Below are 26,506 nucleotides of genomic sequence, written 5' to 3'. Positions count from 1 at the left end.
TTTTGGTGGTCATCGTTAACTGATGCTCCCCCTAAATTGGCCAATGTCTAATTTACTCGCACATAATGCAGGATGGGTAGTTTCTATAGTCAAAGTGGGTTATATGGTGAGGGGACACCTCAAGATGAAAACTTTCACCCCTCTTCTTTTACTACCCGAGGAAGAAGAAATTGTTGTTTCTATAAGCAGAAGATTCAATGTGTACAATGCCAGCACAGTTTACTATTTACATGAGTTTAACAGCGTCAGTAAATGAATTGCTAACACAATCGGGAACCCCGAGTCCTTCAGCAAATACAGTGCCGCCAAATGATAGCTTGTAATTGTTTTTCTCCAAAACATCAAGTGCTCTAGCTTTCAACTCTTGGTATCCCAAATTGTATTGCGGAATACAATCTTTATGCAAGGAGTAGCTGATTACGATATCATTGGGCTCGATTGAATCCACTTCCAACTCTTGTCCTTCATCAATGACTTTAATATTATACTTTGATAGATCTACTTTCAACTTCTCCTGCAACACATCCCTGACAATTTTCAAGTTCAATTTGTTTGATGGGATGTTCCAACAATTGTAATAATGACCACCCATCATTATAGTTATTTTGTTGCACTCATTTGGAGTGGCTTTTTCTCCAGTAAATAAGCCTTGTACATTATTCTCGATATCTGAATCGTATATTGTCCCAAGTAGCGCTTGTGGGTTCCTATCAATGTTTTGATGACGTGGTCTCAAAAATCCAAAACCTGGTTTATTCTTTGGCAACAAAACTGGCTTTTTGGTATACAAATTCGTCAAGAAAATGCTAACATATTCAACTGACTTTAAATCTGGCACAAGGGGATTCTCCTGAGGTAAAGCTTGAGCTAAAGAGTGGCTGTTGATTGTGCTTCTAACATGATCGAATGACTGCCCATTCACCTCTCCTAATTTAGGATCACATTGTCGAACTGGAGTCCCATAATGGATGTTTGTGTTTGTGTTGTTGACCAAGTACTTGGCTAAGTGTTTGGGAAAAGTCTCCATCCCATCCTTGAGCTTAATCATAGGAAATGCTTTGAGGTCATCTTGCAAGGCAAAGAAATTAGCCCCTGGTGAAATCAACTTTTCATATAATTGCAATTCAGTCAGCAATTCCAACCCATTCTTCTTTGCCGATTTTTTCACAATTGATCTTAATATGTGTTTTACAATGGATCCAGATTGGGTTTCCACATCCTTCAAAAACGGCATCACACTTTTCATACTCAATTTACCAATGTCACCAGCATACACACCATGCATGATCGCACTAGCAACATTATCAGTCAATGCAGTGCTCCCAAATCTTCGCTTGAAAAACTGTTCAACAGTCTCGTCGTGAGCCAATGGTTTCACAAATGGCTCTTTTATCAACCCTTTGATCAATTTCCCGTCAACGCATTGAACGTGTTTGAAGAAATCAATTGTCGTTGCCAACGAATTAGGAACCTGCACAATTTCACCTTGTGCATCAGTTATGTATTTTCGATTAGCATTACTTGATTTGTGAATAACTTCAACCTGATCTTGTATGTTCAAGTCTCGTAAGATATCAATCATAAACAAACTCCCATTTTTAATCCCTCGTAATGTTCGTGGTCCTTTCTCCAACAAAATAGACTCACCGGTTTTAGTAACATGAAGGTGTGGCAGATACATCCAGCCACCTGGTCTATTGGATTTTTCAAATATTTCAATGTTCAAGTCGGGTCGCAATTTACTCAAAAAGTATGTGAATGTAAGTCCCAGGATTCCTGCTCCCAATACAGCGACATTGGAGTTCTTCGGTAGTGATTTCAACGACATGTATATTATTCTATGTAGGTTGGTAGTTAAATGACTTTGTACTGTACCAGCCTTGGCTGCATTTCTTGCCTGTTCGCATTGGCGGCCCTTGAAACGCACGCATCTTGTGAAGTGTTTTTTTTTCTGCCAACGAATTACAAGCGTCCGAATGATAATCACGCCATTCAGCCCAAGAAAGTGATACATTGTCATGACAAGGTTCTCAGTTCAGGTAACGTTTCCATACCCACGCGTAGCAACTTTCATTGCAATAACTATTTGATCATTTTGACGGAGTCAAATCAAGGTACTTGTATATACCAGTGGGGTCGCAGATGTCAAGAAGATAACAACTATGTATATCAAGATTACTTGGTATATTCGTTGATCAGGAAACAGTCGAGAAAGTTCATACATTTGGAGTCTTGCTTATCAAGATGATATTTTAGCAAACGACGGATAAGGTTTGACAGTTGGTAATGCGGGAATCTAGATCCATTTTGTAACTTGTTTACATATCGGATTTAAATTCAGCTCCTTTGTCTTCCCCACATTTCAATTTCACGAAGCATACGCTATTTTCATCACATTCATACGTGTAGATTGCTTCACGATACATCAAGATTAGCTCGTTTTAATCAACACCCCCTTGACAGCTCATGCGATTCTCGCTGACTGCATTCGTTAAAAATCGATTATGTTATTCAATTTCACCAAAAGGAGAAGGTTGGTCCGTAGAACAAAAAAAGCGTGGCATAGCTAGTTTATGTGCTAAGTCCGGATACGTTACCCATCAAATATTGAACACCTCTACAAGGCCGACTTTTTGCTTTGTTTAGTTATTTTTCTTGGTGATCCCCCCCCTCCCTTCCCCACTAAATCAGACCAATTATTATTATATAGTGTACCCCACAAAATCATCTACAGTGCTATAAATATGATTGGCATTGTCCTATCAAGGATGGAACCAAATAGCCAATCCTGCTTGAGATCATCGTCGCTTTTTTTCTAACCCACGTAACGAAACACCCACCATGTCTACTGAAATCCCTAAAACTCAAAAAGCCGTCATATTTGAAACCAATGGCGGCCCATTGATGTACAAAGACATTCCAGTGCCTCAAATCAAGCCTACGGAAATCCTCGTCAATATCAAGTATTCTGGTGTGTGTCATTCCGACTTAACTGCATGGAAAGGTGGCTGGCCAATCCCATACAAACTTCCCTTGGTTGGTGGTCACGAGGGTGCAGGTGTTGTAGTTGCAGTTGGTGAGAATGTTCAAGGATGGTCCGTTGGTGATTTAGCCGGAGTGAAATTGGTCAACGCAACATGTTTGAATTGTGAACATTGTCAACAATCAAATGAAGCTATTTGTCCTACCAAAACTTTAAATGGAATCACCATGGATGGTACTTTTCAACAATACTGTGCTACTGACGCCATTCAAGCGGCAAAATTACCTCTGGATATCGATTTGAAATCAGTGGGACCAATATTGTGTGCTGGTATCACAGTTTACAAAGGCTTGAAATCATCAGAAGCTAAACCGGGCCAGTGGGTTGCCATTTCTGGAGCTGCTGGTGGGTTGGGGTCTTTAGCGATTCAATATGCTAAAGCCATGGGGTTGAGAGTGGTGGGGATTGATGGGGGTGAAGAAAAGGGGGAATTTATAAAGAGTTTGGGTGCTGAAGCATATGTCGACTTTACCAAATCAAAAAATGTTGCTCAAGATATCATTGCCATTACTGATGGAGGTGCTCATGCAGCATTAAATGTCGCATCTTCTGAGCAAGCTATTCAAATGAGTGTGGATTATGTTAGAGCCAGTGGAACTGTAATCTTGATTGGATTGCCACCAAACGCAAAACTCTCAATTGATATCTTGACTGCTGTTGTTAAACAAGTTACTATTAGAGGTTCATATGTGGGAACCAAATGGGACACTACCGAAGCAATTGATTTCTTCCATAGAGGTTTGGTTAAATGCCCAATTAAAGTTGTTGGTTTGCTGGAGGTGGAACGCGTGTTTCAAGAGATGGAAGAAAATAAAATATTGGGTAGATATGTTCTCGATACTTACAAGTAAATGAGATGGTTTAATGAAAACGTTCTATATTTGAATTACATCCAATACTCAAGGACTATCAAACCTAACACAGTGATTACTTCAACTCTTCAAAAGCGGTGTGTAATGGAGAGTAGATTGTCTTTCCTTTGTAGAATTTAATAGTTTGTTCAGCTCTCTTGGCAATTCCTTCTGGAGTAAATTCAAAAAACTTGTATAAATCACCAGCTTTTCCTGAAGCACCGAATCTGTTCAAACCAAATTGTTCATGAGAGTACTTGGACCATCCGAAAGTGGACAAGACCTCAACCGACAAGATTGGAACACCATCTGGCAAGACCTCCAATCTGTATTCAATTGGTTGCTTGTCAAAAGTGTAGAAATCGGTAACGGAAACAACAGAAGCCTTAACTCCCTTCTTTTCCAATTCCTTAGCGGCATCGATGGAGATGGAAACTTCAGAACCAGAAGAAATAATAATAATGTCTGATTTTTCTTGTGGCCAGACAGTGTAAGCACCCTTCAAAGCCTTTTCAATGCTAGAGTGTTCCAATTGAGGAACACCTTGTCTGGTCAAAGCAATAACAGTTGGACGATCAAGACCTTCAATGGCGGAAATGTAAGCAGCGGAAACTTCATTACCATCAGCTGGTCTCCAAACTGACATGTTTGGAATAGCCCTTAAATGAGCCAAAGTTTCAATAGGTTGATGGGTTGGTCCATCTTCACCCAAACCAATAGAATCATGAGTGGCAACAAAGATAACACCTTGGTGTGATAATGCAGCCAATCTAACGGCACCTGCAGCGTATGAAACGAAATTCAAGAATGTACCACCATAGTTTCTGTAGTTGGCACCGAAAACATCAATACCATTCATAATGGCAGCCATACCGTGTTCTCTTACACCATATCTGATATATCTACCAGAATAGTTACCCAAGTCGGTAGATGGTGGTTGGAAATCAACAGAGTTGGCAGCTCTCGTCAAGTTAGAACCAGTCAAGTCCGCAGAACCACCAATCAATTCAGGAATAACAGGATACAAAGCATTCAAGACTGTTTCTGACAATTTTCTGGTAGCAGCTGGCTTGTCTTTGGAAGTATAAGTTGGTAAGGCCTTCTTCCATCCATCTGGTAATTTACCATCCAATCTTCTTTGAACTTCAGCACCCTCCTTTGGATATTTAGCTTTATATTCACTGAACAATTTTTCCCAAGCTTGTTGTTCCTTCTTGTTTTCTTCAACCTTTTCGGCAAAGTAGTTGGCAACTTCATCTGGAATGAAAAATTGTTCTTCAGCATCAAAACCCCAGCTCTTTTTCAATTGCTTAATATCGTCAGCTGCTAATGGAGCACCGTGAACTTTTCCGGTACCGGCAAGTTCGGAACCGTAACCAATAGTGGTGACCAATCTAATTAAGACTGGAGCACCCTTGATCTTCTTGGCTTCATCAATGGCATCAGAGATGGCTTCAATGTTGGTGTTGGCATCATGAACTTCCAAAACTTTCCATCCATATGCCTTGTATCTTTCTGGAACATTTTCAGTAAAGGCACAAGCAGTGTCACCATCAATGGAAATTCTATTGTCATCCCAAAATGCAATCAAATTGTCCAACTGTAAGTGACCAGCCAAAGAAGAAGTTTCAGAAGAAATACCTTCCATTAAACAACCATCACCAACAAATGAATAGATTTTGGAGTCTGAAATTGGAAAATCTGGCTTGTTATAAGTGGCGGCAAATTGCTTTTGAGCAATGGCAATACCAACAGCATTGGAAATACCTTGACCCAATGGACCAGTGGTGACTTCGACACCTTGGGTGTCCAATCTTTCTGGATGTCCAGGGGTCTTGGAGTTCAATTGTCTAAATTGCTTCAAGTCATCAACAGTTAAATCGTACTTATACAAAACCAACAAGGAATATAACAAAGCACAAGCATGACCATTGGACAAGACGAATCTATCTCTGTTGATCCATTTGGGGTCTTGTGGGTTAAACTTCATCTTTCTAAACAAAGCATGAGCAGCTGGGGCTAAACCCAATGGAGCACCTGGGTGACCAGATTGGGCGGCATTGACGGCGTCAACGGATAAACCTCTGATAGTACTGACGGATAACTTATCAATTGCAGACATTGTAGTTTGAATTCTTTTGGTTTGAGTACAATTGTTGGAAGAAGAGAAGGAGAAGAAGAGAAGAAAGAAGAAAGGAAGCAATTGTTATTTATAATAAATTGCTATAAATTTGACAAATTCACGTTTTTGTCGGAGGAAATCAAAAAAAAATGGGCAAAATGGCAAATCCTGCATATACATACGCAATTTATTAATCAATTACATAATAGTAGTAATAGAGAACTTGAATTTCTTAACGGATTTGTAACTACAATCTTTCCGAGACACCCTGAAATAGCAAAATTGATGTCCTAACCTGTAGAGAACTTGATCTAGGCTACATCTCGATCGCCCCGCCCCAATTGTGAATGAAATATGGGGCAATTTTTTTCATCAACAACTACTACTTCGCACAAAGCTATTGTCAATAAGTTACATTTCGGACAACAGTGAAAAAAAAAAAAGGTTTCTTTTTCATCAAAACCTCATTACATAATGTTGCATTCTTTTGCTATATTCACTTCAAACGCAGACATACTTGATTTGACACATTGATGTTACTCTTTAAACGCATATTTACACACACATACACACACACACACACACAGAACGGCTCAACTGTATAGCTACACCAAAGCGGCTCTAGCGACAGAGGGCAGTAGTTTTACCACCACCCAATGACTTTGTTACCCATTCCGGAAAAGCTTTTGGTTGGAAAAGTTGTACTTTAAACACAAAACTCATAACATCATCCCCAACAAATAACATTTCTGTTTCTCCCAGATTTTTGCTTATCCTCCTTCCCACGTGAGATTCGTCCAGCAAATTCATCATGTAGAGTATACATAACTTTGTGTAGAATCCCCTTTGTTTTGTTGGTATTTAACGTTTCTTTTCGTTTTGTATCATTTCCGCACTATCGGATATAGGAAAACTTTTCACTACAAAAAATGGTGGCTCGCTACCCTTCACTAACGCTTATGTCCTACAATTAGATTCAGTTATCTTTTGTCCTTAAATATGTCTCTAATCACTACCGTCAGCAAATGGACTCCCCTTGCGATTCGACTCATCAAAAGCAATATTTGACGGTGAAGATGCAGAATTGTCCTCAAATTCAATGTCAAAAAGGAATGATCCAACAGTGGATGCAACATCTCGATTGGAGTCAGTATCATTATATCGAATCACATCAGCAGGAATATGAGATATATTCAGTGACGATTCACTGTTTATCAAAATCTCCCGAGTATGCGCTAGACTACTTGGCGTGTGATCTGAACTTCTCATTGTCGTACCTTCAACATCGGAATGACTAATGCTTTTCTTATTCAATCGTTTCACTGATGTCGCTCTTGTAATTTGACCAATATCCGAATCAATATCACTATCATCTGTGTCATCCCGAATTGACTTTATAGTAAATCCGTGATGGGGGATTATATCAAATGAATCTTCATCCTCTTCATTCAAATCTTCATCTTCTTCCTCTTCCTCTATCTTGTCTACATTTACCAATTTAGGTTGAGCTTTGATTGCAGTCATTGTCGCTGGAGATGCATTTGTAACAGCACCTGTGCCATTACCACCTCCACTTGGGGGAACACTGGCTGCTTGTCCTTGAACACCAGCTACATTCTCTCCAACAATACTGGCATTCTCAATTGTGTTCAAATCAGAAAACAAAGACTCTGAATCATAAGAATATAAAGACCTCGTATTGTTCTTAGTTGGTCGAACGGTGACACCGGGAATATAGGCAATTGGTAATATGTTTGACGCATTGGAAATCGATGTGGCAACTGAACTCCTATGTGAATGATTCATGTAAATTTGATTAGCTCCATCGCTTCCCTGTGGATGCTGCTGCTGCTGTTGCATGTGCTGCTGTTGTTGCTGTTGGTGCATATTAGCTTGTTTGATAATCTTCTGCTGCCTTGCTCGCCTTTGTTGAGCTGCCAATTGTTGTTGTTGTCTTGACTTCAGTTTAAGAGCATTTGGACGAGTGAATGATTCATATGAAGATATTCTTCTTTTGGCTTTAGCCCTTGCCTCACCAGAAAGTACCCGACGCATGGGCGGTCGTTCAAGTGTAGCTGAGCCAGCAACTGCACCATTATGCCCCCCGTGAGGACCCTTTTGTCCTGCTCCTGCCCCTGCCCCTGCCCTTGCCGCAGTTGCTGTTGTAGTTGCAGTTGCAGTTGCAGTTGCAGTTGCAGTTGCATCTTTACCAAAGTGAGTATGTGTTGGAGAAGAGACCGTATTATTCAAGTGACCTTCGCGTTTACCAATACCAGAGAAATGTGACTCTGTTGGACTTAATTGGTCCAGAATGTTAGACCGTGAGTTATTGGCTCCTCTACTGGCCAAACTATGCAACGCATATCCTCCCCCCTTATCGGAAACAATCCCGTCTGTATCTTCATCCTGATAACTGTAGTCATATTCGTCATCTAACAATACTGGTGGCTTCTTCTTGTACACACGAAAATAATAATATAACGCAGCGAGCAAGGCAACAAGCACAACTCCTCCGATAGCCCCACCAACAATTGCTCCTGTATTTGTGTGGTGAGATGACGGATCGATCTCACACTTGTTGTAAGCACATTTGGCACATGTCTGTGAAACTTGAAAACAAACTTCATTCTTTTTACTACAAACACACTTGGGTAGTGTAGGACAGTTTGTAACACACCCGTCATTATCTTCATCTCTCTGTACTAGGTCCCCGTATTCAAAAATATACGAATTCGTGACCGCCATTTGTCTCAATGATGATTATGTGGTGGTGGTCTTCAGTACTTGAATGGGTCAATCTGTTATGTCTTGAATAAAAGTTGTCTTCTTGGGAGCGATAGTGAGAGCCTGAGGCTTTGTATAAGAAAGTAAGTTAAACGAAATAGTTAAAAAGTCAAATTACCAAAGGCGATGCTGAAATCGTACCGTTTTCTGCACAAAGGGGAGGAAATAAAAAAAAAAAAAAAAGTTTTGGACAGAAATTACACGAAACAAGATTAAAGACGTGGGTCTAAAAAGGGGTGCAATGTTGAATTTTATGAGATATTTTATACTTTAGGTAGACCAGTTAACTGTTCCTTTTGGTCGGCTTTTACTCTCATCCTTTTAACGATCCTCCTACAAGCTTTTCACTACACTCTCAATCCTAAATTTGTTTCACGACTTCATTTTTATCTTCTGAAAATGGAATCGCGTGAATCACGTTGTTTTTGTGCAACACACTTTCGATTCTTTTTTTTTTGCCCTTTCCTTTACGTTTAAGCGAATATGGAAAATCAATTTGGGGATCTGGTGGTCTCGAAGTACAAAATTTTGGATCGAGATTGCCAGAAAACCGTTTCTCAGACCAGTGTTAGCGATGGCGTGTGTGTGTTCTTTCTACAACGTACAGTTAACTGATACCGTATTCACCCTCGGCTTTTCGCTTTGTGATTTCTCTTCTAGGGCATTCTCTACTGTGACAATCAGTTTACATCCATTTCATCATCAACTTTTTCTAAAGTTTATAATACAACAACTACTTAAATATTTCAGAATTTAGGCGGGTGTACACAATTGAGTAAAGTTATGTATGTACGGAACAATTGGCAGTACCACTATACTTTCTTCAGGTTTGCATTTCTAACGAGCCATGTCTTTTCATCAAAGTATTTCTTAAATGGAGCATCACCATTAACTTCACCTTGAGGTTCTACAGAGTCTTCCTTTTGAAGCAACATCAGCAATCTCTTTGATCCAGAAGGTTTGGTCTCCTTTTTGGAAAACCATTGACCGACTTCAGTATTAAATACCCAACCTCTTTTCGTCAACTCATTTGCTGCATTGAATTTAGCAAAGTTGTCAATACCTTCACTATAGTAAAAGCAAAAGAACAATGTGTCATCATCAAATCTCAGCATATAGTGTGCAGAATTCAATTCAAACATTGGCTCTTGAGGGTAATCAATCAGCGACGGATGAACGTTCAATGGCACATATTGACGTGGTTTTTCTGCATCAAATGAATCAGGACAGTTTAACAATGATGTCTCTAGCAAATTGCCAACAGATTGAATGGGTAATGGATCATTTAATCGACTGCTGGTTATATTCATCAACAAATTGAATGAGTCACCCAAACCAGAATCATAATTAGAAGCCGATGACGCTTGTGAAGTATTTGATAACTTCTTCTTTAATTGCTGCGATGCTCGCTGATCCATGTCGTTTAAGTTAGAGTCACTCGTAAGTGGGGACGCAGATTGCGACCTCACAGATGAAAGTGGCTGACTCAAACCTGGGGGTGGTGCTTTGATAGGTGTACTGGAAGTAGTAGACGCCAACGCTTTAGCAAGAGGTACATCATTGTTAACCTTTGGAGTATTGTTTGCACTGGGCATATTATTTGGTACAGACGAAGCGGTTGATTCCTGAGCATTGGCTGCTTGTGCAGCTTTGATCGCACTTGAATAAGAAACAGTACTGGTGAGCGGTGGGGGAGGTGCTGGCACCACATTCATTGGCTTGGCTTTCTTTACTGGTGTAGTAGTAGTAGTAGTAGCAACAGTACCATTTGCCAGCACTTCAGCTTTCACACTACCGGTAGTCGTGTTTGCATGATGTTGCCCGTGTGAATGAGCATCCGAGGATGACGACACAGATCCGGATTTTGCTTGGCGTGGCGGTGGCGGTGCCGTGGATGAGGATGCAGAAGATTGGCTTGCCCTCGTGGCTTCTGGCTGTTGGGTTCCCAATTGTTGGAGCTCCAATCTCTTTCTTTCCTCTTCTTCAAACGATTCTGCAGCCATTTGTGCCAAACTTCCTTCCACTTCCAACTCTTCTTCTTCGTCATCAGCAACTTCCAACTGATCGTAAAATTCATCATACTCAACATAATCTTCGTCTTGGTTCATCTCAACATAGTAATCTAGATCATCCTTGATATCATCAATTTTGGCAGGATCTAACTTGTCATTCTCTAAATTATCCAAAACCTCTTCTAACTTCTCAATGTGAGTGTTATTTCGGTCTATCTTGTACTTGAGATCCTCTATCGAACCTTGTAGAGAATAGCCACCTTTTTTTTTCAGTTGAGTTCCAAGTGAATCCAACTCCTGGTCCAATTCTTCATTCTGGTTGTTCAACTGCTCAATCACTCCTGAAATGTAATCGCATGCCTCTTGTAGTTTCTCTACATCTCCAAAACGTGACAGCTTCTTGCTCTCTCGTTGTAGCTCTAACCCTTCGTTTGAAAATTGCTTGATTTTGGATGACTTTTCCAACTCCTTGAATATATCCATAGAGTGTTCGATCTTTGTTCGATTTTCTTGTAGTAAAGATTTGTCTAGTTTTATACTACTATCACCCAACCATATCTTTAACTGATCTCGCGACCTTTGTAGTTTCTTCAACTCCTTCTTCAAGTCATTCTCCAACTTGTCTCTTTGTGAAGGAACTTCACAACTTTGCATCTTCTCCTTGGTGTCATCGAACGCCGCAAGACCCTCGGCAATCTTCTTATTGACCTTATCAAACTCCTGCTGTAGTTTTCTGGCACTCATTTTTCGAATTGATCGATAGAGATTATCTGAAAAGCTTGTGGTGACTTCGAAAACTTGTGTTGTAAAAATCGATTTCGAGTGAGAGTGAGAAGCAAAAAAGAAAAAAAAATTCTTCGCAACCAGCAGCTCTCTTCCACAGAGAACTAGCACACCTTAAAAAGCTCACAAATGTATAACTTTTTTCTATAATATCACTATCTACTCTAATGTTCCTATTTCTTGTTTCAAGAACTCATCAGTAAAATGACAGATTTGGTTAAAGTTGTACTTAAATCCATCAATGCCTCCATAATAAGGATCTCCCACAATTTTATCAAACTCCATATTAGTTCTCCACCTACCAAACAAATCAACAACCGCCTTGCTTGTTTTTGGTTTCGTATACATCAAGTCCGATAAGTTACTTTCATCCATACCAATAACGTAATCAAACCTCTCGAAATCTTTGGAACTGATTTGTTGCGCAAAGTGTTGAACGGGCACTCCATGTTTTCTGCAAGTTTTGGCCGATCGAGAATCTGGTGGTTCGCCTATGTGCCATCCCGAAGTACCGAATGATTCAATATTTTTAAAATATGGTGCGTATCCCAACTCTTGGACTCTATGCTTGAAAATGGCTTCTGCCATTGGGGACCGACAACTAAAGGACAACAGTTAGTACTTGTCTAGAACGCAATGGGGGGAAGAGAGATTATTGTGTCATACATGTTGCCTAAGCATACAAATGCCACTGAGATTTTCTTATCTTCTGGGTTGAATAGCGGGGCCATATTGAATTCGATTCACGGTGGGTGTTTTTGTTGATTCATATGTCATAATTTCCATTTTTTTCGAGTCAACTTTCGCGAGCCACACAAACATTGAGCATGAAACTAACACACTCAGTTGAAACAAGCCTACTCTTTTTCAATTTATCGTGTATTAAAATCCCTAAAAAACGTTTTCACATACTTCATCAATTTCTTGAACTTGTCTAAAACTAGTACTTATAGCACAAAGTGTAGCCGCAGAATTAACGCGCGACTCTTTACTTTGTCCATCCAACTCAAGAAGCTTTCTCAAAGACTCAACAAAGAACTGTTGTGGGTCAGTGAGGGAAAGCTCCCTTCGCTTAACCAGATCGCTTGACATTGAAAAAATGTCAATCTCTGGTGTGGTGTGTGTATTTGGCGTGGTCCCACTAACAGTAGCGGGACCTGTAGATGGTGCGGTTGTTGCAGGTACACTAGGCGGGGCATTGGGTTTCGGTGTTGGTGCTGATGGGGCTGGAGTGCTTTTGATTTGCGGAGATTGCAATGAATTTTGAATCTGTGGTGTAGCCACATTATGGGGTGTTTTTATAGACGATGCAATGGCATTAGGAGTGGCTGCGGCGGCTGCCGTACTATTACGCTTTTTCTTTGGTGGCGCCTTCTTGGGCTTTGTTTGCAGCACCGAGTTGCGTTGTTGTAGAGGTACCTGTTGCACACCTTGTTGTTGGCCATTAGGAGCAAATTGCTGTTGCATATTATTTTGTACGTTACCAGCATTACCCCACGTCTGATTCATTTGCATCTGCTGCTGAGTTGGTTGAGGTCCCAAACCACCCACCATTGGCATGCCTTGGTTTGCAAATTGCTGCTGCTGCTGCTGCTGCTGTTGTGGTATCTGAGGAGGAAGACCCTGGTTGAGTTGTTGCGGGGATTGATTGAAAGTTGGTGCAAACAAATGAGGCGAATTTTGCACATTCGAATTTCCAAACATTTGTTCAATCACTCCTTGAGCATTCTGTACCATAGGCTGGACACCTTGAGCTTGCATCTGAGGTTGTGGTGGTCCTCGTGGTTGTGATTGTTGTTGCTGCCCTGGTGGTAGGGGTGGTTGTTGTTGCTGACCTTGAATGGCGTGAGGTTGCGGAGGTACCCCTGGATTCCTGCCACCTACAATTTGTTGTCTGCGTTGGGATATTTGCTCCTTAACATAATCAAAATATTTGGCATACTGATTTCTCAACTTGTCTAGCAAATCTGGGCCCGCTAAGTAAACTCCTCGCTTCAAGTTTTCCAAAATGTTTTTTGTCATATACTTCATTTGAATGAGTCTCTTTGTTCCTTCGATATTTTTAGTGAATAAGTAAAAATAGCTTATAATCGAATCGACATTTCCATATTCTTCCTGGATTCGGTTCATCGAGTCTCTTACTGCACCCTTGTCTTTTGGAGAAAGCAATGTCGTCACATCTCGCAACAATACGTTGTTTCTTGAGACTTCCTCAATTAACTGTCTGAGACGAAGTTTTGCCTCATCGGTAAGAGGAGGGAGTAAGGAGCTCAAACTGGGGTTAGCAGCTGCTGGACCAGCCCTTCCAGGAGGAGCCGAAGAGTCATTCATCACTGGGCCCCTCTGGTTCGGTACAGGGGACGATAGATTGTTCAGTGGGGCCATATTAGGCTTCATCAGTGGAGTGTTTGACGTACCAATCATAGGCAGTCCTTGTTGGGAGATTGGCACTTGTTTACCTTGCAGATTACCACCATTCAGTTGCATGGGGATTGGGACATTTGGAGCGATTTGAGGGATGGGTTGCTGAGCTTGTGACTGGGCATTTTGTATTCCTAGTCCCGTTGAGCCACTCTGCGCTGCGATTTGTTGTTTCCAGAGTTGGTTTTTTTGATGAAGGATATACTTTCGAATAAAAGTCTCCTTCATGTTGGAATCAAGCTGACCAGCAATTTGCTTTTGCTGTTGTAAACGGTTGAGCAACGTTAATGCGTCGTTTGAATATTTTGCGTAATCTTGTTGAGTAACTTGAAATTGTGGTGGTCTTTGATCAAATGACTGCTGAGGTTGCTGTTGATGCTGCTGCTGCTGTTGCAGTTGAGGATGTTGGAATGGCGCTTTTTGAGCGGGAACAGGCTGCTGAGGTACAGGTCGAGGGGGGCCTTGTTGGGATAACCCTTGTTGCTGAGGAAGACCTTGTTGACCAAAATCTTGATTCAATCCCGGCCCAGGTTGATTTGCTCCCAGTGATAGTTGACGTTGTTGCTGCGATTCGCGCTGCCTTTGTAACAACTGTTGTCGCTGTTGAGGAGTAAGGTTGTTAAAGTTTACCTGTCCAATTGGAGGGTTTCCTTGATTCGTTTTTAATTCGTTATCATTGATTTGATTCGTATTGTTACCAGCTATATTACCCTCATTACGAACATTCATCTTTTGTTGTTGTTGACGCATAACCAATTGCATATGAGTAGAATGGATATCCCTCACCAAGGGAAGAATATCTTGAGAAATGACTTTTCTTTTGATGCAATCAAAAATTTGGTTCCAAGTAGTCACACCCTTGGGTAAATTGGGTATTTTGGTAAGTAAAGGTGGAGGTATGGGGGAGCTTCGAATGAGCTGAAGAAGTTGAGGAGGAACCTGTTGATCTGCGCCTGTGGGGCCATTGGCATTCAATGCTTGTCTCTGTGTGAAATTGGTTTGTTGTTGTTGTTGTTGTTGCTGTTGCAGCTGTTGTTGAGTTGTCTGCTGTTGTGGGTTTGGTTGTACCGCCCCCAATGGTCGAGATGATTGCATTCCTTGACCCTGCTGACTATTGACCATTTGTCGAAGCTGTTGTTGTCGTGCCTGAATTTGAGCTTGCGATTGATTACGAGCTTGAGCTTGTTGTTGTAAAAATTGCAAGTTCTGTGGATTTGCGGGGCCCATATTTGGATTCGTATTCAGTGCATTGCGTGCCATTTGTTGAGAAATCTGCTGCTGCTGTTGGTTCACCTGGTTGTTTGGTGAAACTGATTGGCCACCGTTCACTTGTTGTTTCTGCAATCTCAACTGACTTACCTTCAGCTTAATCGCTTTCAAATAATCATCTCGTGATGGAGATTTCTCATAAACTATTCTCTCAAAATCTTGCGCCATTTTTGTCAACTTTTGAAAATCAAAGTTTGGGTTTGTGCCATGAAGGTCAGACAAAGTATCCATTATAATCTGAACAACTCTCTGTCTCTCTTCGCCTGTATACATGCCATGCCATGAAGGAACTCCGGCCATGTTGTTACCATTTGGGACACCATTGTTGATATTCATCATATATCCTTTGATAGCTCTTTATTGAAGGAAAATAATAAAAAAAAAAGGACCACTGAATATTATGCTTCTTCTCCGCCTTCAGCACTACTTTGTTAACTGCTATCAAACTCGGACAGATCAGATACAGGGTTGTATTACAACTGATGAATACAAAAAGAGTTGTACTAACCCGTTTGAAAAAACCAAATGATGTCGTAAAGTCTTGTAAAGTTGTTTGAAAACTCTATTCCTAAGAAAAATAAAAAAAATAAAATACATTAACAAAATAATAAAGAGATTAAAAAGCGTGCGGGAAAAAAATGTGGAAACGCTACCTGAATAAAACGAACCACATATGGAAAACAAGTCGGAGTGACTGCCCTTTCAGGGTAAACCAATGGATAACATAGGGTTGCAGCTGTGAAGATTGTTAATTTTTAATCCACTATGAGCAGTATAAACATTTCAGACACAAGTAATACAGACGAAATTCATTACACTACCTTCTATATTGTTTTATACAGTCTCTTAATTGCATGTTTATCATTATATTGCCGTTGCTCTTCCTCATCAATAAACTCTTGTGAGTGAGTTAGCTTCCATTGTTGCTTGATAAACCTTAAACCTTGAGTGTTTACCCCTAATTTTGTGCTTGTCTTTGATATATTGTCACGTAATTGCTGCTTGACAGCAATCAATTGATTCTTTATGTGTGGATCCTTTTGATGAATCAACTCCTTGGAATTGGATGAAACTATATCAAACAAAACCTTGCAGATTAGTGACAATCGGGTCACATTCCTTGAAATGTTTTCTTTATTAGTCCAAATTTCCATTACTTGCAACAATTTTAGAGAGTATGAAAAGGGCAAAACAACCAAAGCGTCATCAAGTTGTGACGGTTTAATCTTGATCAAAGTGTCGAGGACATACTCAGGTCCCGTCATATTGAAAGCAAGTAAAGCTGCATTCGGGGTGGGTCTGATTGCGTGTTTGTTTGTTTTCAACTCCAATTCATAGGCTCTGGTGGCTTCCAAATCCTCAATACCAATGTCCAACGCCTCCATCAATTTTTCACCCGCTTTTAGTGTCTCCATTGTTTGCTTACCAACTTTGGCGACATCACCACTTCCATCTTCATCTTCTTGTTCCACATCTCCTTCAGCTCGCACGGGCTCATCTTGATCTAATTGTTCTAATAACTTCGTTTCATACAATTCTTCCATTTCCTTCTCCCTCTCTTCTTCTAAAAATACCTGATCGCTTGTAGCGGACCACAATCTAATTGAATGGTCATGAGATGTTGAACACATGAATAATCCATTCTTGCTAATAGCCATACACCACACTTCACTTTGATGTGCTGGTAGCTGTTGTATGCATTCAAACTTGTCTCCATCCCAATACTTGATAAGCCCGTCTTTCCCACTGGAGAAAAAATTGTGAGTTTCTCCAATGAATTTGACATTCATGACCGAGTCTTGATGAGCAAAGATTGATTTATGACAATCACCGAAATCCAATCCCCAAATCTTGATGTTCTTGTCTGCTGAGGAAGTGATTATAAGTTTGGAGTCAGAAGAGATATCAATTGATAACACTGGTAGCTTGTGTCCATACAATGTTAAGAACAATTTCAACGAATCCAAGAAAACCACTTGGACATTATTATTCAACAAAGAAACAGCAAGATACTTGTCATCAGGTGAAACTCTCACACATAATACATCTTCATTCAAATCCAAAGTTTGCGTATGAACAAATTTGAGTTGTGATACGATAGTATTTGTCCCAGGGACTATATCCTGCTCAACTTTAAAGTTCCAAAATTTAACACATTTATCATTGCCACCTGTCACCAATGTCTTACCATCCGAGGTCAAATCCAAAGACCAAATTGCTGCACTGTTGTCATCCCCTGATGCATCAACCACCTGATGAGCTTTTTCAACGCGATCAACAAGTGACGAAGTGGCTAAATCGTACAACTCCAAATCTCCATTCTTGAACCCAACAACAACTAAAGATCCACCAGGTAGGAATTTACAACAAAGAGCATAACCACTTTCCAAAACGAATGAACGGATAACATTATATGATCTGGTGTTCCAAATTTTTAACTCACCGTTTGAAGCAGTAGCGAGTAATTTGTCATCGTCAGGGGAAATATCCATTGCTCGGATATCGAACCGGTGGCCCAACCTATCTATTGTGTGTTCCTTTACTGCATGTATATCAGTGGGTTGGACTTTTCTCAAATTATCTGGAGTACGAATGTTGGTATATTCGATACTATTGTTGCTCAATGCTGCTAAGATATGTAACTTCTTTCGACTACTTGTCCACAAACAGGAGCTAATTTTTGCGTGTAGTCTGACAGTTGTGAATGGTGTTATAAGCATGCTTATTTCAGAGCTTTGAATTGATTCCAAAATCTCTTCATCATCTAAACCTTTATCCTTTAATCTCTTCATCCTCTTTGTAATTCCTTTCTTCATTTCGTCTTCGGATCTCACGCGGAATATCTCCATGGTTCTGTCGGCATTCTGTACTAAAAATAGCTCTATTGGCACACCCTCGTGTTTAATATTCTTGAAATGCAACTCGTTGCCTCTGGCTTTACTCGTTTTCTCAAACATACCTCTTTCGTAAATCTTTTCTCCATCCTCGCGACTAAGATCGACTCCCCAAACTTTGACTTGATCTTTGTTCCCTGTGGTAATTACCATACTTTTGTCACTATTCACTCCCATCGACCAGCATTCACTACTGTGTGCTAAATGAGTCTCTATGCATTGTTGACTTTTCAATTCCCACAATTTGAGTAGCCCGTCTTTTGAACTTGTAAGTATGTAGTCATCCATACTATCAAAATCCAGGTCTTGCTTTGATTCTGACAAAAATTCCAACCCTGTAATGGGACCTTTATGTCCTTTCAATTTGAATAGCCCCAGTTCTCCTACAAGATCCCACATGATAATGCTGGTATCATTTGAACCACTAACTAATCTAGTTCCACTCGTGTCAAATTTCAACACTGAAATACTCGACTTGTGACCCTCAAATGTCATCAAGACAGATTGAGAACTTGCATCCCAGATCTTAATCTTTCCATCGTTGTACCCTGCTGCAATCAACTTTGTGTCTCTGTGGTACGCCAAGTGTGATACTGGACTAGGTGCTGTAACTGTACTAGCATTTGATGCTCCCGGTGTAAGTCCATCATTTAATCGTTGTAGCAATTCACCGGTCTTGATGTCCCAGATGAGGATCTCTTCTAATCCTGATGTTAATGCTCGTCCAACAGATGTGGACGATTGGGAGTCACTTGGCGGAAGCCAGATTATATTCGAGTGCGAGGTAATAACCCCAAAGCACTTCTCCTCGTCGTAACGGTTATACGATTTGACCATGGCTGGAGTCGAGTACTATCTATCGTTGTAAATAAGGTGAAAAAAAAAAATAGAAGCGATGCTCAAACCAATTCTTTTTTTTTTTTTTCTCGAGATGAGGCCAAACAACATCGAAACCTCGCTACAATGATTACAACGAATTGAAATCTATTGAAATGTAAAGCTTCTGGCTCAGTTAGCCAATATAGCTAATAATAAATTACCTAATAAGAAGAAAAATGACGGCTGTCCTTTATTGATCACTCCATCGTTCTGTTTTGAAGAAGAGGAGTTCTCGGAAGATGTGGATTCATTATCTGATGATGACGATGTCTTAGAGGTTGTTTCTGATGATGCAGGTGATGATGTTGCTGTTGAAGAAGATGTTGAATGAGCGGATGAAGTTCTAAGTCCAGTGATTTCGCTCAATCCACTAGCACTACTCACAGCAGCAGCCTCTTTAACTCCTCCATTCCAGCAATACTCCTTAAAACATTGTTTACATTCATCACTTTGCTCTTGGCCAAATCTTTCTTGTTGTCTTCGTATGATGGCGCATCCCACACATGTCAACCACTTGTCATCATCGGTTAAATTGTTTCTTGACATGACTTCAAATCCATTCCTAATGGCGCCATACTTTTCGGCATTCTCATACGACAATTTGAAAGTGGAAAAGTTTGAGTAGTAAGATTCATGATGATTCGACACGTAAACAACTAACGGCACGTCAGTGGCATTTACATCACTGTTGTTATGCCAAGTGATTAGTGCATCCAAATCGGAAGCATTGCATCCAAAAAACACTGGTTTCGATGACAAGTCTTCGTCAAGAAATGTTTCAACATCGGGGACAAAGGGGAAAGGTGTTCCTTTACCTTGCTGAGCAAACTGTCTTTTGTAAGTCAGAATGATTGATGTTGCATTGGGCCAGCTTTCATCAGTATCAGCTGAATTGTCAAATGCAAAGATTACATCAACATCACGAGTGTTTTGAATCAACGGGTAAAATGGGACATTTTGCAAATCTTCACCTCCATCAACCAAATATAACGTTTCATTCTTGATCATAGCAACAGATTCCCCACTCTCTTGTCCAAAGAATGGATTTGGTTCATACGAAGCAATATCCCATTCAGCATAACTCAAACGAGACAACAACCCAGTCAAGATTGATTTAATAACACTATTGATATCGTAGTTTCCCAACTGAAGCAAAACTTGATTGAATAAGGATGATGATGTACCCATAATGAACCCAGCATTGTCGAAATTACGCACACATATATTTGTGTCATTTGGATTCCCCGAGTGCACCGATGATCCCAAATATTCTACATCGGCAAATGCATTGAGTGATGGATCCCACAGGCCCAACTCATACGGAGAAACCTCAATGACGGTACTGTTTTCATTGATGATTAAGTCACCTGGCTTTCTTGCATTACTAACAACCATAAAGTAAGGCATCGTGTGGTCTTCAAAATGAGACATGTTCCGAACACTTGACCATGTTATATTTTCTCCACCACTTTCATCGGGAAAAAATTGATACGACAAGGCTCTGCCCCAAATATCAGTAATAGTGGTATCGAATCCGGCTTCTTCCTTTGCTAAAACCGCTTCTCGTAGGCCATAATAGTATGCTATTGTCTTGTCAATACGAATACCACTAGGGTTCAATATCGAGTCTTCAAGTTGCCAGATCGATGAACTCCCATTGACTATTTCTGCGACAGAAAGCCAGTTATTCATTACCAAGCTACCAACAAGCCAGTTTCCACCCGAAAGACCGGTGATGTATGTTGCTGATTGAAGTAAGCCGCCAACACCATGTTCATTGGCATCTTCGAATCTATCATCAGTAGCTAAAAGTTGACCTGCTCCACAAAGCATAGCTCGATAGCCACCACCACTAAATGCTAACCCTATAGTGATATTGTGATCTTTGGCATTGTCATTTATAAATGATTCAGCATCGAAATCAGTCAAATTTGACTTTTTTTGAAGAAAGTCAATCAAGTTTTTGTTTGTGATTTCTTGCCTTTTCTGAATATAGTTCTTTTCTAGATCCGAAATGTCGTTTGCATCTCGTGTCAAAGATCCCGACGGACACGTGGTATTGAACGGCGCATAAGGATTAGAATCATCTGTTGAGGCAGCTCCTTCTGTGCTACTTGATTCACTTCCATCTCCACCAAAGTTGCCCACTACTGACTGAAACCATGACTCTCCATCATCCGACGGTTGACTAGTCTCTGTCGAGTCGCTGTTGGTAGACGATGAACTACCTGAATCAAATGGCCATATTGCTTGCGCTTGAGCGAGTACGGCTGCTGATGCGCAAAGTATATGCAAAGCTTTCATTTTTGATTGTCCCTTGGAGGTAGAGCTAGGTTGTGGAATTAGCTATTATGGAATATATAGATTTTTGCTCATAAAGTGATGAGGGTTACTATTTATAGTTTTATCCGTTTCTGTTTTATATTCACCGAGCGGGAATCATTGTGGGATCTTTCATAAAAGTTGTGCAAAAAAGCTTAAGTGTGGATGCACGAAGTGTTAAACTCTAGAGAGCAAAAACATGCAATAAAAAAGAAAAGAAAAGTTGACAATATAGTCATGTAGCAACTTCTCTACTGTGACTGGGCAATCACGAGAAAGCTTACTTCGATGTAAAGATGAGGCCAAACAATAAGATTTCGTAATAATTTGTGTCCTCGGCTGTTGGTGGAGAATATGTGTTGCTGGGTTTGTGTACTTTGAGTTCTTTCAATCCTAATTAGGCAAGAGCAATAAAAGAAATAAAAAAGGATGAGTATGTTACACAAAAATTGCCAAAATACCGAAAAATCATATTTGTTTTGAAGAAGCTACTAGTGCGGACTTAAGAAGTATATATCAACTACCAAGTATTTATATCAACAGACTACGAAAGATCTCCCACAAGAGAACTCGAATCACATAGGAAAAGCAAGCAAAACACCAGAGAGTGTAGTTTGTGGGTAGGGGTTCCTTGTTTCTCAACGAAATGTATTCTACATGATAATTGCCCTGTCCGAGATGTGGCTTGAATTCCCCACCTCACTTCTATTTTGTTAAAGCCTTGTCCTCTTCCCTTCCCCCAACTAAAGATACAAATCTGTTTTAGAATCATGCTTTCATTACAGCGGTGACGTGCAACCGATATGTGCAGCTTATACAATTACTCTTTTTCAGGTTTATTCTAATAATCGTCTATTTCTAATTGCTCTATACCACGGCGCCTAGGTTCTCCTCGTTCCTTTAACAACAATAGGAATCATACCACCAGTAGAAATGGTAAAATTACGATGACCTAATACATTAATAAAACATCGAATAGTACCAGCATGAGAATAAGTTGCAATAAATGCATCTCTTTCAGCCAATTTTTCATCCACTTTACCTTGCTTGGAATCATAATCCAGTTCAAACAAATTTTGTAAAAACTTGTTGATTCTGATCGATTGATCAATCATTGATTCTCTTTCGTCACCAAACGCCACATCTTCTTCATCAACAACTCCATCAGTATTGAAATGAGGGAACCGTTGCTCAATTACACGTTTGGGTGAACGTTTATCACACAAGTTTTTCCCAATTGTTTCCCTAATCAATTCATCCACGTATGGTACAATTGTGTCTGGTTTGAGATCGTGCCAAGTGATTTGCAAAGTATTGCAAGATCGTTGCAAGGGCGAAACAAAGAATTTTGCCGGGATAGGTGCACCTAGTTTTAACTCCTGTTGCCATAACCGATGATTTTCTTCAGCCTGAGCCATCCCCAATGACGTCAATTGCGGGTCAGGTGCATATTCAATGCCGTCAATATGTCCCAATTTGTGCAACTCCTTGTTCCAGCGGTCCAAGCCATAAGTTTCAACAACTTGATTATGATATCCATTCCCATGACGGGCCAAGAACAAGAGCTTGTATTCGACATTATCGGGAGCATCTTGATTCAACTGGGTCAAATCATGAATGATCTCTTTCCATGGTTTCAATCGTCCCATGTGATCAGTAGCGTAGTTGAAAACAGCATCATCTGTACTAGATTCACTTTGTTTGAAAAATCCTTGAACTACTTTAAAATCCCAGGGAAACTCCAATTGTCCCTGTGGGTTACGTTTATTTTTCAATTCAGTTTCCCACAAGTGTTTGTATTGCTGTTGTTGCTCAACACCAGCGTGGGCATCCAAGTAGTCATTTTCAGTTGGGATTAAGAGAGAACCAGTCATATTTAGCTGCTCTGCGGTTGATGTAGCGTGGGCTTTTTGTCCAACGAATGTTTGGAAAGTTGAGAACAATTTTGGACGGGAAGGGAATTGAAGCATTTTATATGAACGCATTTGCGACTTGAAAAGAGATGCACAAAAGTGTTTCAATTCTTCCGAAATCTTTTGTCGCGCAAATAAGAGAGAATGAAACCGACAGAAGTCCGAAGAAGATGGTTGCATCTACTCCACTTTATTAACAATTGAAGGCATTTCTCTAAAACACATACATTACATATCATATATACTAAAATAAAATGAAACACACCAACCCAAAACAACTGGAATATACAAAATCTATCAAAAAAAAAGAAAGAACACAACATCGCTACAAGTGCAACGAGCATCTAGAAATACTTATTTCTTTATTTGAAATTTGGCTAATATAGGTACATGATCCGAGGGGAAATTTGGATCAGGAAATCCAATACAATGTGATACATACTTTTTATCAATTTCACCCAATAACCCCTTCACTTGAAGCTTCGACGTTGAGTACCATATGTAATCAATATTGTCGGTAAAGGCCGGTGACAAGTTTGTAAATGGCAATTCTCCAACAGCATCATAAGCCGATTTTAATTTAAAAGGATGATGGAATCCGGACTCGGTGAATTTTCCATAATCCTTACCTGATAAATCACTATGATCTTTGGATGATCCGGTGGAGAATAACTGATACACGGCTGATTGTTTGACTGAATTGAAATCACCACAAATGACAAGAGGTGCTTTTTTAACTTCTTCCATTGATGATGTTTGTTGATACTTTTTGATAAAACCTTGCAATTCTTCCAAAAGAATACCAATTTGTAATGTCTTGACGTCATTGAATGCTGGATCCCAGTGTAAATGGGTATTGACAAAACAAATACGTTCTCCAGTTTCCTTATGTTCCAAGTATGAAATCAAGGCAATGTTGTCTTTATTCATAAATCTATTGAATAAATCTTTGGTCTTTTTATATTTGTCGGATCCCATGCACACACTATTGTATTCAAAATTTTGCTTATGCACCAAGGTAAATTTATCCACCTTGTAAAAAGTGGCGCAACCATCAACTTTCTTCGAATCATTTTCACTCATTGTCTTTGATCTCGTTTTGCTAAAAAACAAACCCCTGTAACCCTTTTGTGCCAACAATGGTGCCCAAAACTCCATATAAGTTCTAGTTTCAACCTCTTGCATACATATCACATCAGTACTATAATTCAAAACCTCCTTCTCCAACAACTCTCTTCTATACTCCCATTGTAAAGCCCATGAAGGAGTAAATTTGTACATTTTGGGTGTTGCATAATGCTGACACAAGGTGTTGTATGACATCAATGTGAATGCATTACCAGAACTTTGCTCGTGTTTATAAGGCTCCTTGGTGTCAACAACCTCACCATCATCTTCCACTTGTAACCAATGACGAGGTTCAGGTGATGTTGTTGTAGACTTTTGATCTCTAATGGCAGCTATTAGTTCCTTTGTGCCTTTTTCAGCCACTAAGTTGGCAATGTTCAAATCAAGCGGGTTCCCCTCTACACCAAGGAATTGAAGCTCAAACAAATTACCAAAAGAAGCAGGTAACGACCTGATATTATTGTCGAAAAGATACAAGAACCTCAAGTTGAAACATAAGCCAAGCTCTGAGGGTAATTCACCAATTCGATTGTGCGATAAATCAAGAGTTCGTAAACTTCTCAATTTGCTAATATCAGGTGGTATACTAGTCAACTTGTTATTGTTTAGGTACAACGACTCCAAAAAGTCATAATGAAACAACTTTGGTGAAAGGTTAACCAATCCTTGTCCACTTAAATCAAGTTGGCACCACAATTGACGTCCTTGAGTTTTTAACCGCATTCTTTGTTCCTCCATTGAATCATCGTCAAGACCTTGGGTGATTTTCTTATTATGTAACAATGCTGCACTTGCTGGGTCCCTGGTTGCAAGTTTCTTTTTCTGTTCTTCTTCTTCAATACTAGCAACAATGACTTTCGTAGCTTCAATGAGTCCGATTGATTTAGTTTCAGCATATGGGTTCTTTAATTTTCTTGAGTTGGATGCATATTGTCTTGCGTAGTTGTGAGGATCAGTTGATGCCCTGGAAATCTGACACAACTGTTGTTGATGTTGCCAGAAATTAGTGTTGGGATTGTCAACGTGCAAAGTGCTAGCCTTTTGAATGGGAGTTTGTATTTGAGATCCTTGTAATTGTATCTGTTGTGCTTGGTGTATGTTCTGTTGTTGTTGCTGCTGCTGTTGTTGTTGTTGTTGTTGTTGTTGCTGTTGTTGTTGCTGCTGCTGCTTTTGAAGAGCCACAGCTTGTTGTTGGTTATAAAACTGTTGTTGAAAATGAGGCCCTTGCCTTGGTAAATGATTAGCTTGATATGGTTGTTGCAATTGCGATGTACCACTACCAATATTGAGGCTATTTCCGCCAGCCTGCTTCAGCTGATTTTGCTGAAACTGAGGGAAAAATTGTTGTTGCAAATTTGGCTGAGCTCGCAGATAGTTGTTTTGATATAGCCCATTTAAATTGTCATTAAAACTTTCACCTGGTTGGAATCCAGCACTTAGTCCATTAGATGATACTTGTTGCTGTGGCTGTTGCTGTTGTTGTGGTGGCTGCTGCTGCTGTTGTGGCGGTTGCTGATGCTGCTGCTGCTGCTGTTGTTGTTGTTGTTGTTGTTGTTGTTGTTGTTGTTGTTGTTGTTGTTGTTGTTGTGGGTGAGACAGCCCTTGGTGAAGTTGTTGTAATAAAATTTGTTGTGCTTGAAGATTCGATTGGGGTTGTTGGCCCTGGCTTTGTTGGAATTTACTAGCCAAATTCATGTTATTACTCTATGTGATGTGACGTAGTAGTTTTACCTTCCCCACCCTTTTGTTCACTAATGGGTCCAGGTTTATTCAATTAAGATTGCCTTCAGTAGATTTCTCCGCCTCCTCTATTTTTCTGTTTCTCAGCACTAAAACTTGACACGATTCTTTTGGCACTTGGATAGTTGTTTGTGATTGATCTAGAATAGCTTGATTGTATAATTGTCAATATCATGCAACCAAAATAAATTAAAAAGTTTGGGTTATACGAATGATGGATGCAACAACCTGTGCTTGTTTTTTTTTTTTTTTTTTGTTGAAGATTTTCGACTGGCATTTTTATTTTTTTTTTTTTCCTCTTCCTTTTTGTCATCATCATCTTGTTAACTTTTTGGAAATCCACAC

The 26,506-nt window shown here is 40.0% G+C and overlaps 11 protein-coding genes across 11 annotated transcripts; 1 reads left to right on the top strand and 10 right to left on the bottom strand. All coding sequences in view use genetic code 12, as the record gives it.

Moving 5' to 3' along the window:
- Positions 1–226: 226 nt before the first annotated feature.
- On the bottom strand, positions 227–1,828 carry HEM14 (oxygen-dependent protoporphyrinogen oxidase; the record flags this gene model as incomplete). Its single annotated transcript, XM_036808355.1, has 1 exon — positions 227–1,828. The coding sequence occupies one exon, from the start codon at positions 1,826–1,828 to the stop codon at positions 227–229; it is 1,602 nt and encodes a 533-aa protein (XP_036665100.1).
- A 1,013-nt stretch (positions 1,829–2,841) lies between these two features.
- On the top strand, positions 2,842–3,894 carry ADH2 (alcohol dehydrogenase; the record flags this gene model as incomplete). The annotated part of the gene is made up of 1 exon (XM_036808354.1): positions 2,842–3,894. The coding sequence occupies one exon, from the start codon at positions 2,842–2,844 to the stop codon at positions 3,892–3,894; it is 1,053 nt and encodes a 350-aa protein (XP_036665099.1).
- Positions 3,895–3,970: 76 nt separating this feature from the next.
- Positions 3,971–6,016, bottom strand: TKL1 (transketolase; the record flags this gene model as incomplete). The annotated part of the gene is made up of 1 exon (XM_036808353.1): positions 3,971–6,016. One exon carries the CDS (start codon positions 6,014–6,016, stop codon positions 3,971–3,973), a length of 2,046 nt encoding a protein of 681 aa, XP_036665098.1.
- A 1,005-nt stretch (positions 6,017–7,021) lies between these two features.
- OPY2 (Opy2p) lies at positions 7,022–8,761 on the bottom strand (the record flags this gene model as incomplete). Its single annotated transcript, XM_036808352.1, has 1 exon — positions 7,022–8,761. One exon carries the CDS (start codon positions 8,759–8,761, stop codon positions 7,022–7,024), a length of 1,740 nt encoding a protein of 579 aa, XP_036665097.1.
- An 851-nt stretch (positions 8,762–9,612) lies between these two features.
- On the bottom strand, positions 9,613–11,556 carry NOT5 (CCR4-NOT core subunit; the record flags this gene model as incomplete). The annotated part of the gene is made up of 1 exon (XM_036808351.1): positions 9,613–11,556. The coding sequence occupies one exon, from the start codon at positions 11,554–11,556 to the stop codon at positions 9,613–9,615; it is 1,944 nt and encodes a 647-aa protein (XP_036665096.1).
- A 198-nt stretch (positions 11,557–11,754) lies between these two features.
- On the bottom strand, positions 11,755–12,326 carry LTP1 (tyrosine protein phosphatase; the record flags this gene model as incomplete). The annotated part of the gene is made up of 2 exons (XM_036808350.1): positions 11,755–12,196; positions 12,262–12,326. 2 exons carry the CDS (start codon positions 12,324–12,326, stop codon positions 11,755–11,757), a joined length of 507 nt encoding a protein of 168 aa, XP_036665095.1.
- A 160-nt stretch (positions 12,327–12,486) lies between these two features.
- MED15 (Med15p) lies at positions 12,487–15,621 on the bottom strand (the record flags this gene model as incomplete). Its single annotated transcript, XM_036808349.1, has 1 exon — positions 12,487–15,621. One exon carries the CDS (start codon positions 15,619–15,621, stop codon positions 12,487–12,489), a length of 3,135 nt encoding a protein of 1,044 aa, XP_036665094.1.
- Positions 15,622–16,109: 488 nt separating this feature from the next.
- DIP2 (snoRNA-binding rRNA-processing protein) lies at positions 16,110–19,016 on the bottom strand (the record flags this gene model as incomplete). Its single annotated transcript, XM_036808348.1, has 1 exon — positions 16,110–19,016. One exon carries the CDS (start codon positions 19,014–19,016, stop codon positions 16,110–16,112), a length of 2,907 nt encoding a protein of 968 aa, XP_036665093.1.
- A 171-nt stretch (positions 19,017–19,187) lies between these two features.
- Positions 19,188–21,362, bottom strand: PLB5 (Plb5p; the record flags this gene model as incomplete). Its single annotated transcript, XM_036808347.1, has 1 exon — positions 19,188–21,362. The coding sequence occupies one exon, from the start codon at positions 21,360–21,362 to the stop codon at positions 19,188–19,190; it is 2,175 nt and encodes a 724-aa protein (XP_036665092.1).
- An 899-nt stretch (positions 21,363–22,261) lies between these two features.
- Positions 22,262–23,254, bottom strand: CPAR2_804670 (uncharacterized protein; the record flags this gene model as incomplete). Its single annotated transcript, XM_036808345.1, has 1 exon — positions 22,262–23,254. The coding sequence occupies one exon, from the start codon at positions 23,252–23,254 to the stop codon at positions 22,262–22,264; it is 993 nt and encodes a 330-aa protein (XP_036665091.1).
- A 393-nt stretch (positions 23,255–23,647) lies between these two features.
- CCR4 (CCR4-NOT core exoribonuclease subunit) lies at positions 23,648–26,116 on the bottom strand (the record flags this gene model as incomplete). The annotated part of the gene is made up of 1 exon (XM_036808344.1): positions 23,648–26,116. One exon carries the CDS (start codon positions 26,114–26,116, stop codon positions 23,648–23,650), a length of 2,469 nt encoding a protein of 822 aa, XP_036665090.1.
- Between the last annotated feature and the right edge of the window lie 390 nt (positions 26,117–26,506).

Source organism: Candida parapsilosis, contig 005807 (genome assembly GCF_000182765.1).
Source record: "Candida parapsilosis strain CDC317 annotated contig 005807".
Lineage (NCBI taxonomy): Eukaryota > Fungi > Ascomycota > Pichiomycetes > Serinales > Debaryomycetaceae > Lodderomyces > Lodderomyces parapsilosis.
Note: the sequence above shows the minus strand (reverse complement) of the source record. Positions and strands in the feature narration are given on the sequence as shown.